The 9732-nt window shown below is 45.8% G+C and overlaps 1 protein-coding gene and 1 long non-coding RNA gene across 3 annotated transcripts; both read right to left on the bottom strand.

The window, feature by feature from the left end:
* Positions 1-358: 358 nt before the first annotated feature.
* On the bottom strand, positions 359-9270 carry LOC136498975 (uncharacterized). Of its 2 annotated transcripts, none has more exons than XR_010769853.1 (3): positions 9157-9270; positions 8897-9062; positions 359-474 (listed from the first exon to the last, which is right to left on the bottom strand). It is a non-coding gene; the product is annotated as an uncharacterized lncRNA (long non-coding RNA). The 2 variants fall into 2 exon arrangements; XR_010769852.1 differs by having other exon boundaries at positions 8897-9040; positions 9157-9264.
* On the bottom strand, positions 745-3051 carry LOC136501841 (uncharacterized). The gene has a single exon (XM_066497368.1). It carries the CDS (start codon positions 3049-3051, stop codon positions 745-747), a length of 2307 nt encoding a protein of 768 aa, XP_066353465.1.
* Positions 9271-9732: the final 462 nt, after the last annotated feature.

The following is a 9732-nucleotide window of genomic DNA, read 5'->3' as shown; positions in this document are numbered from 1 at the left end:
TTCTGCATACATGGATCAAATCAAACAAAGCAAGGCAATGACAATACTAATAATATTTACAAAAATTTGAGCTAATAATATTTACGAGAATTTTATATTATGAACAGATGAAAATCGCATATCCTGCCATGGCATAAAATTGTTCAGATGGTATGGTCACTGCAACAATTCCCAAATCTTCACGCCTAACCAGAGCAGCAAAAAACACTAATAAAGTTGATCTACAGTGAAGCAATAATATGTATGAGTCAACTGAAATGGACTAAAAATCCATACTACTCTTGCTGATGAGGAATCAATTTTCAATACCCACGAAAGTGTGAGGAATAAAAGAAATCACTCCATGAGAAGGAGTACTATCCACTGCTGCTGACCAAGTGAAGCGGAGGAAAATTTCAGGTTAGTCTCCTACAAAATCAAGATTCCATTCCGATCCCATACAGTTTAATTAGTCGCCGGCTCTGATAAAAGAACCTATTAGAGATACAGAACCCAAAGCAAATTAATAAAATCCTAAATTTATCTCTGATTTACGACAAACAAATTTACAATAATTAAATAGCATGTACAGGCAGTGGCGAAGCTAGAGCGAAATGGAGGGGGGTGCAAGAATAAAGAAGCGATAAAATATAATTACCAAACCGAAGAATTCCACGAACAATATTTTAAGACCAAAAAATGAACCAATGAAAAAATATAAATATTACCTTTAACCTTCATCATCAAATCTACGACCTTGCATTTTCATGAAGCGACGAACCCGGCCTCATTGGTGACTTTCAACAGCTCTTCTTTCTCCACATAGCAAATAAGGCTATTGCTCATATATATATCACCAATGCGATTGCGCAATTCTGTTTTCACAATTTTCATGGCTGAGAAACACCTCTCAACTGTAGCAGTAGCAACAGGTAGCACTAGCACAAGCTTCAAAAGTCGGTAAACCATTGGATAACGTTCGTGTTTTCTAGTCTTCACCGTTGTTTGAGAAAGCTCGGCAACGGTTTGTAGGTTGGAGAACCTTTCATCATCTCTCACATCATATATGTAGAGGCCAAGCTCGTGGTTAAGATCCCTCAAATTTCCAGAATCAAAATCATGTGGATAAAGCTTCGCTAGGCTCATCAAATTTTCTATACTAAAATCATGGAATGAGTCTCTTGGACTAAAAGCTGCTGAGCAAACAAGCAATTGAGAGCCTGTCTCATTGAAGCGGCTGTTAAGCTCTTGAAGTAGCCAATCAATAACATCATTAAAATAATCTACTTGATAATAATGCTTGTTTGTAATTCCAGATTTATGCCTCCGCTTCTTTGGATCAATATATTCATCTTCCATTTCCAATTTGCAAATATCATTCTTGTCACAAAATCCATGCACATCATCTAATAATTTCACCCACTTTTCTTTTCTAAGTTCATCCAATTGGCACTTCGTTGCTTTCACACATTTAATAGCATTCACTATGTCCTGATCCTTCCATTGCAATGCTAATGACAAGGTATTTGTGATTCCTAATATAGTCAACATGAGATGCAAATAGAAGACAAAGTCAAAAGACTGGAAGTATCGTAGAAGGTTTGATGCTTGATCTCTAATTTTCCGATCCTTTTTATCTTTTTCCACAATTTCTAGTACCTTGACTATTGTAGGAAACATGTCAACCAAACTTTTGAGAGATTTATAATGGGAACTCCAACGAGTATCTCCAGGTCTTTGAAGACTTTGCTCTTGATTTAACCCTGTCCCAGTCTGAAGTTGCCCGTAGCCTAATGCTTTACTCATTTCTTCAAGATTAATATCTCTAATCATGTCCCTTCTCTTAGATGATCCACCCACCACATTCAATAACATAGAAATCATAGTAAAAAATTCACTAACCCCTTTATGCTTTCTCGCAATGGCCACAAGGACTAATTGAAGTTGGTGAGCAAAACAGTGAATATAATAAGCTGAACTATTTTCTTTCATGATCAATGATTGCAAGCCGTTGAACTCACCTCGCATATTGCTAGCACCATCATATCCTTGGCCTCTAACTTGCTTTAGGCTTAACTTAAGATCAGCAAATAATGCATCAATAGCAGACTTGAGACTTGCAGAATTTGTTTCTTTCACATGAACAAGACCAACAAATCTCTCTTTAACAATTCCACATTTATCTACATATCTTAAGACCACTGCCATTTGTTCTTTCCAAGAAACATCTCTCGACTCATCAACTAGCAAGCAAAAAACATCATCCCCAATTTCTTCTAGAATAGAGTGTAGCACTTCCTTTGCAAAACAATGCACAATATCCTTTTGTATTTCAGGAGCAATCAAAAGGCTGTTATCCGAATTCTTTTTATCTACTGCCTTTCTTAAGGTCGGATTTTGCTCCTCTGCAAAATTACGAAATTCCCTGAAGTTCCCTTTATTTAAGGACTTCTTCGACTCGTCGTGGCCCCGAAATGGCAATCCTTGCTTCACCAATATTCTAGCAACATCAATAGACCCATTCAAACGAGTAAAATAGTCCTTCTTAGCAGATTCACTCACATCATGGAAAGCAACATCAATGTGCTGTTTTGTTTGTAAGAGATCATCACATTTCTTCATTGCCAGATAGTGTGAGCCACCGACATTACCAACATGATTTTGTAGCCTTTCCTTTCTATGATAGCCATTCCAACCATTTTTAACAAATGCTTCATATCTGCCATCCTTCTTTTCTCTAAACAAGAAACAATAAAAGCAATATGCTCTGTCTTTGGACTCACTATATTCAAGCCAACCTCCAAACTCATCGAACCATTTTGGAACAAACCTTCTTGGAATTCCTCCAATATCTGTCACAGGAAAATGAACTGTGCGAGGTTGGCAAGGCCCATTCTCCAAGTACTTTCTTCTCACCCTCTCTCTAACATTAGGATGATAATCATCAATTTGTTTCCTTAATCCTAGATCAAACTTAATCTCCTCCTCCCAGTTGATATCATCCAAACGTGAATTTCTAGCATTATTGCCACTATCCGACTCTGGTGCTTTCCTTTTGTAAAATCGTTCCATTAATTGACCTGTCGTTAGTAACCTAATATGTAAGTATGTACTAATTCGCTGGTTGCATAGTTTAGGAATCAAGAACAGAACCTATGGGAAATTTGAAATAGGATGACATGCCAAATGTTTAAGTCGCACCTTTAATAATTCAAGACTAAATTCTCCTGTGCGATCACTCCAATTCCCAAATTGAAACCCGGCTGTACCAATAAACCCTACAATATGAAAAAGAATACCCATTCATTAGGGCTTTCCGATTATATACATAACAAATCAGATTAATTGAGAAAGAAATAATACCTAATCAGATATCAGAAAGGGGAGGGGAGGGCGTCGTGGGCGTGGCGCTGATTTTTCCTAGGCCGTTGCCCGCTGGGCGCACGCGCACTGGCGCTGTGGCGCACGGTGGCACTGGCAGGGGCGCCGTTTTTTACAGCGACGGCGGCGAGGCGCCGAGGCCGTGAGGTGCAGCGGCCAAGGCAACTGGCGCGGGCGGCGGCGCAGGCGATCCATGATCGTCAATTCGTCAGAATCGCGTGGCGCTGGGCTGCTGGCTGGTGAGGGAGGGGAATTGGAAACGGCGTGCTGCTGCCAGCTGTAACACCCCTGGTGTTACGAGCTTGTTTAGCACCGTCATTTAGGCCTAAGAAAAATTTTCGAAATGATTTTCTTGGATTTTTGAATTAAAACGTACTTGCCGTGATAAGCGAATCCTGTGTGGTTTAGTTTCGTGGACTCTAATAAACGTTCAAGATAAATTACGCAGTGCGTAGAAATATTTAAAAATGTCCGATAATGATTCTAGCAAATAAATAGGGGAACGGCATGTTTAATTGATTAAACAAGAAAAACAGTTTTATAAACAAAATACGATACGACTGGTATATAGTACTTAAGTAAAAATTCAGAGTATGATTTTGGTTGCATTTAAAATAATAACGAAAGTCCCGCTGACCATTCAGCCCGCCTACCTCGCCGGTACGACGCGCGCATTACGTGATTAGACTGAGCTCGCTGGCCGGCCGCTGCTGCTTGTTGGCTGCCTTCACGTTCCACCACGTTCGAGTCGTCCCGTCTATGCACTACCCACGTTGATGCCCACGCGCGCTCTGCACCGCGGCGTGTCCGTTTACCTGCGTCCGTGTCCTTCTCTCTTGCGTCGCGTCCGAATTTTGATGAGCGCCAGTCGAGCAGGTTCCTTACAGCACCGCTGAGTAGCCACTGCCTCCGTTATCTCGTCGAACTAATGGCCTTGTCGTGATGCCGCTGCTTTCCCCGCGTTGCCTTCTACGTTGGTTTTGCGTGGCGAGCTCTGCATACGGCTGCTGTTCCGCTGTCACCGTCCGCACGCAGCCAAAGCCGATTCGTCTCGTCACGGTACTTCGTGGGCAAAGATGGCCAAGCCGTGTAATAAATGTCGCCGCCCTGTTTTTCTCCATCTCACTCTCTCGGTGTCTGCCCCTGCCTGCCTCTGTCTTGTCTCTGTCTTGTCCTTGTCTGTCCCTTTGCCTCTAAGGCCTTGTTTCGCGCTATCTTTCTCCCTTGCGTCCTTTTCTCTACGAATGCCTTAATGAAAGTTGGTCGAACCGCTGCAGCGCCGTCCTTCCTGTCCCCGCTGCTACCGCCGCTGCTTGCTTTTATTTCCTTCCCTCTGCTTGCTACGCGCTGTACCGTAGTCCCTTTCCTGCTCGCCTTCTTCTGCTGGCCTCAGGGCGAGTCAGGTGCTGCGCCACGCCCACTGCCCTGCAGCACGCCATGGCCGCGCCCTGAGCCCCGCTACCTCCCGTGTGCCCGCACGCGCTGGCCCTTCATCTTCCTTCCCCGCGTGCGAGCCCCCGGACTGCGCTGGTCCGCTGCCCGCAGCACGCGCCTTGGCCGCGCCTGCCGTGCCCTGCCCCTTCGCGTAGACATGCGAGCGCGCACGAGCTTCCTTGCCTCGCGCCGGAGTCGCTGCTCTAGCTCCTGCTCGCCCTTCTCTGTTCTGCGCCGTCCTTCCGCGCTGGACCTCAGCCGCCATGGCTGCGCCACTGCCATGGGTCTTCTCCCCCTTCGCGAGCGCTACTTCTCTTCACCGTGCGCGTGGCCGGCCACTAGCTTGCACCTACGGCCACTCCCGCCACTCGTCCCGGCCGTGCCGCTCCACCTCCGTGCTCGGCCGCCGCCGCTGCCGTGCATCCGCTGCCATGCCGTAGCATCGCCCCGACACGGAACACCGGCGCCCCTCCTCGCTTCTCCTCTGCGCTGCTTGCGCACGCTCTATGCCGTGCCGCCCCTTCCCTTCCCCGCTGTCGACCGCGCACGCGCGCCCGCCGTCATGCCGAGCTCCACGACTGTCGGCGCCTGTGGCCGTGATGGCGCAGCACCACCATCACCGCCCAGCCGTCTTCCGCGCCGGCCCGCCTACCGTCGGAGCTAGTGATGCGCCCACTGCCTCCTTTTTCCACGCCTTGCCCACCCGGTGCCGGGAGCCACCAATTGCGCCGTCGCAGTCGTGCAGTCGCCTGCCGTGGCCACCGCGCATGTGGCCGAACCACTGCCGCCTGCGTCTGGCCAAACCACCACCACGGACCGCCTCCAGTCGAGTCATGCTCTGCTTGGGGCGCGTGTGAGGCTGCTGTAGCCCCGTGACTTCACCGTTGCCGGCGTGCCACCGCCATCGGCCGACGCTCTGTTTTCCCAGGACCGTGCTCTGCTCTGAGGATGAGGAAAAGGTAGAAAGGACTTGAACGCAAATATAGATGTTTACTCTGTCCATTTTGCATAAAGCGCTAGGCTCGTAGATTCGCAAAAAGGGGCTTAGTTGATTAGAGGATAACTCAGGGGTCGCTTCATAAATATGACGTCCCCGGACCGCGTGGGCCTGGTTGGATGGGCTGTGGTCTGCCTGGAGTTGGGCCGTCCGCACCGTTGATTGCTAGCCACCGGGGCCGCCGGTTGTGCGCGCCTGTGGGCTCGCCCGAGCTAGGCCGGCCTGACTGTCGCCTGGGCTGCCGTGCCCCGCACCCGCTTGGGCCGGCCTGGTGCCACACCGTCTGGGCTGCGCGTCCACGTTGGATCAGCTGGGCCGATTAGCTGCCGTCGGCCTTTTTGTTCTAGAAAACATTTAGCTAAATTAGTTTCGGAGGTGAAGTTGTAAATTTAATATAAAATGGTATAGGAATCCAAAAATTGTAAAACCAATTTTGTTAGTCTCCTAAAATTATGATCTACCTGTTATGTATATTTTGTTCACATAGTTTGATAATATTCTTGGAAGCTATATAATTAATTTAAGGTACTTAATATTGTAAGAATATATACTTGTAGGAATTGTTGTGATAAATTGGTAATATTGTTGAATCTAAAATTTATATAGTAGGCTCCTAGCAATATTAGGTATTCACTGTAATTTTTGTAGCTCAATAATAATTAGTTTGCTAGGTAGATAATGATGCTCTAATTCGAATAATGATTAAATCGATAGAATGAAATAAAGAAACACCTTGGGTTTATATAACTAAACTAATTGTTGGGAAATAACGCCTTATTCGCCAACATGGATATGTAGCCTAAGTACGAACGTCGTTAGAGGAGCTCGTTAGCTTGTGAGGCGTGATCGGATTTCTAAGCATTTCGGCTGTCGTTGATTATTTACATCTATGCAATTGCATCAATGCATATCATATAGGTACGATGATGGAGCAACGGATCAATTGAAGGATGATTGGGAATCCGAGGATGGTGTAATGGTATTATCTTCAGGAGATGATGCAATGGGTTTTCTATTCAGCTGATGGTGGATGATCTGAAGATGCTGATACTAACTTTTTAATATATCTTACCCAGGCAAGCCCCGGTGCATAACCGCTACTTTTCTGCAGTTTAAATTATATTTGTGCATTAAGTTTTAAGGAGTTGAATGAAACCCACTTGCATATATATATCTTTATCCTATGAGTCTTACTAGTATGACAGGATCGTGTAGATTGCTATGCTACAGGACTCCAGTAGAAGTCGAGTGATTGCCTGTCACTCGCGAGATATAAGAAATATGTTACTATATCATTATCGCTTGGAAATTATAAATGGTGGAAAGGAAAATTGTGACCAGGTAGGGATATGGTTGGGTATTGGTGGGTGTAAGAGGTTGTGTCGCCATGGACGTAGGGCATGGCCTGGTTACACTGCTTTCCCTGTCTGTGTCGGTTAAAGACCGATCGTTGCATAAGCCATCGAGGCAAGTCACATATTTATTATCCCGAGCACATACTTGTGGATGGGCGTTTGGAAGACTTGTTACTCTCTTGTTGTGGGTTCCGGCTCTTTCCAGACCGATTGTCAGGGTTTCTTTTTGGTTGAGGAGGTCCTGGCACCGCACTGAGTCCGGGACTCAGGGGCAGGGGCTTGGAGTCCCAGTTTGGACGGGGACCTAGGACCACAGGACAGGAGGGTGATGGGTTGGTCCTGCTTGTGCCCGGGGTACAAGCGGGGCGTGTGTTTTCGGGGTACCCAGCTGGGGACATTGGTTCGCGAATCGTCGCCGAGTCGATACGGCTTGTCTTATGACTAGCACCGTAGTAAGAACTGAAAGATGAAAGATGGAATGGAAAAAGTAAATCTGATTGCTTACCACCTGCTTGAAAGTAGCATAGGTGCTTACATAGAATGGTTAGTTAATGAACCAATGCGGCTATTAATAAAAATCGAATATAAGGACGCACGCTTAGTAATGCTTCCTGCAAATACAATAAACTCACAAGCCAGATAGCCTTGCATATCCTTGAAGTCTTTTCTTTCCTCCTATCGGGTAAGTCTTGCTGAGTACAATTGAGTACTCAGGGTTTTATTCCTCCTGTTGCAGGTGACAGGTGGATGCTAGAGCTGACCCTTGTGTGTAGATACCTCCTAGTGGGCTCAGCGAGGAATCCTTTATGCTGCGATCGTAGTTTTTATTTACAACTCTCACCAAATGTTTTTATAAATGAAAGTTTCATAATCTGTTGTCGTAGTTTATATATCAATACTTCATCATGTCACGATTATATATTTATTTCCGCTGTAACTCTGTTCACATGTTTATATTCCGTTGTTAAATTAAATTGTTCATAACACTGATAATATGATTACATTCCGCTATTAAATAATAAATGTTATACTCTAATGTTGTATTCAAAGTGATGTAAGAAATGGTTAAGAATGATGTAAGCTTTATTCTCTCATTTGTGATCCTGATGGCAAAAATGTGGATTTTCGGGTTCTCCCCTGTGGTGTGCCCGACGGAACCGAGTAATTTAGTGTTCTTCCCTGAGTGCTTAGTGTCTAATGGAAGACGAGCACTCCTAGGAGACATTAGATTAGGCGGTTCTGCCACACCTACTAGCGTGGACGCCTATCGCTTGGTGCTGGGGATCGTGGGGCTGATTACTGATGCATTTGGGTTGTTGGTTTGGGAAGTTGGGCCGTGGGGGGTGCAGCTTGTTGGCCCAAGGGGAGTGCATAAAGGGCCAAGATGTGGGGATAAGCACTGATTTTTTTTGGGGGAGGGGGTTCATCTGCACCCACTGGGCCTTACTAGGCTTCACCACTGTGTACAGGTGCATGTATTGTGTTAGATCTAAAACGAACTATCATCTCATGATATGCAATAACAATTTTTACTTATCAATCTAGCCAAAATATTATGATGAGCTATATCACGATCAGATCTGAAACAAAGGTGTTCGTTCAAACAAAAAAGATCTAAAACATATTTGTTGGATCGCCAATGAATCAGGCTGAAAGTAGGAAACTAGGGAGCAAATACCATATCAGTACGGGGATAGAAAGAAAGACTCGTATTCAGCCATTAGTCAGGTGGATTTGAGCGGTTTCTCACCTTTGGATCCAGTATCCACTGGCTCGAATGATGAGCAGATGCAACGCCATGCACTGGTAAATGGATGGCAAGGGCCGCCCGTGGAACCAGGATGTTCCTTGCCGATGGTGGATGGATGAATCCCCACCTGGTTCGAGTCTGAGCCTGCGAACGGATCGAGGATTTTCTGTTGTATTTAGATTCATAAGGCGACAACACAAATAGGAGATTAGATACTACTGATTAAATCGGATGGGAGGCACCAGAAGTTAGAGCCTCACCGCCTGGAGTCTCATTGCGCCATCGTCCTCGTCCCCTGCTATCGCATCGCCATGGTGGATCTGACAAGCCACGAGACCACAGGATTTGGGGTGTGGGGGTGGGAGCGGCGGATCCATGGGGTGGGGATTATTGTCGTTCGCACGGCGCCGACAGTGAATGAAACAAGCGGCGGCGGATTTCTGGTTTCTACAGGTTCTTCTCGGACGGGACAATCGATGGAGGATTTGAAGTGCGAGCAGGTTGCGGGGGTGAGAAGGCGGGGTGAGAAGCCTAGCATCCCACGAATCATGGCCATTGGATTTGGTTAAGGTGTTTGATTAGCCCTTGATTTTAATGGTGCTGAATTTTTGTGTGCATTTTTCTGAGTGCGCAATGGTCGGAGGCTCTCAGCGGGTGACGTTTTCGTGAGGAGACCTAGTATAATTTCGACTGGTCCATTATAGTAGAGATGTATATAAGTGTATATATCACACTATTCACTAAAATTCATTGGTGATCCTCGTAGCAACGCGCGCCGGATATGCTTCTAGTAATATCTAATCCCCAACTCTCAACTCCTAAAACGAATGGAAGGG

This window comes from Miscanthus floridulus, chromosome 13 (genome assembly GCF_019320115.1).
Source record: "Miscanthus floridulus cultivar M001 chromosome 13, ASM1932011v1, whole genome shotgun sequence".
Taxonomy (NCBI): domain Eukaryota; kingdom Viridiplantae; phylum Streptophyta; class Magnoliopsida; order Poales; family Poaceae; genus Miscanthus; species Miscanthus floridulus.
Note: the sequence above shows the minus strand (reverse complement) of the source record. Positions and strands in the feature narration are given on the sequence as shown.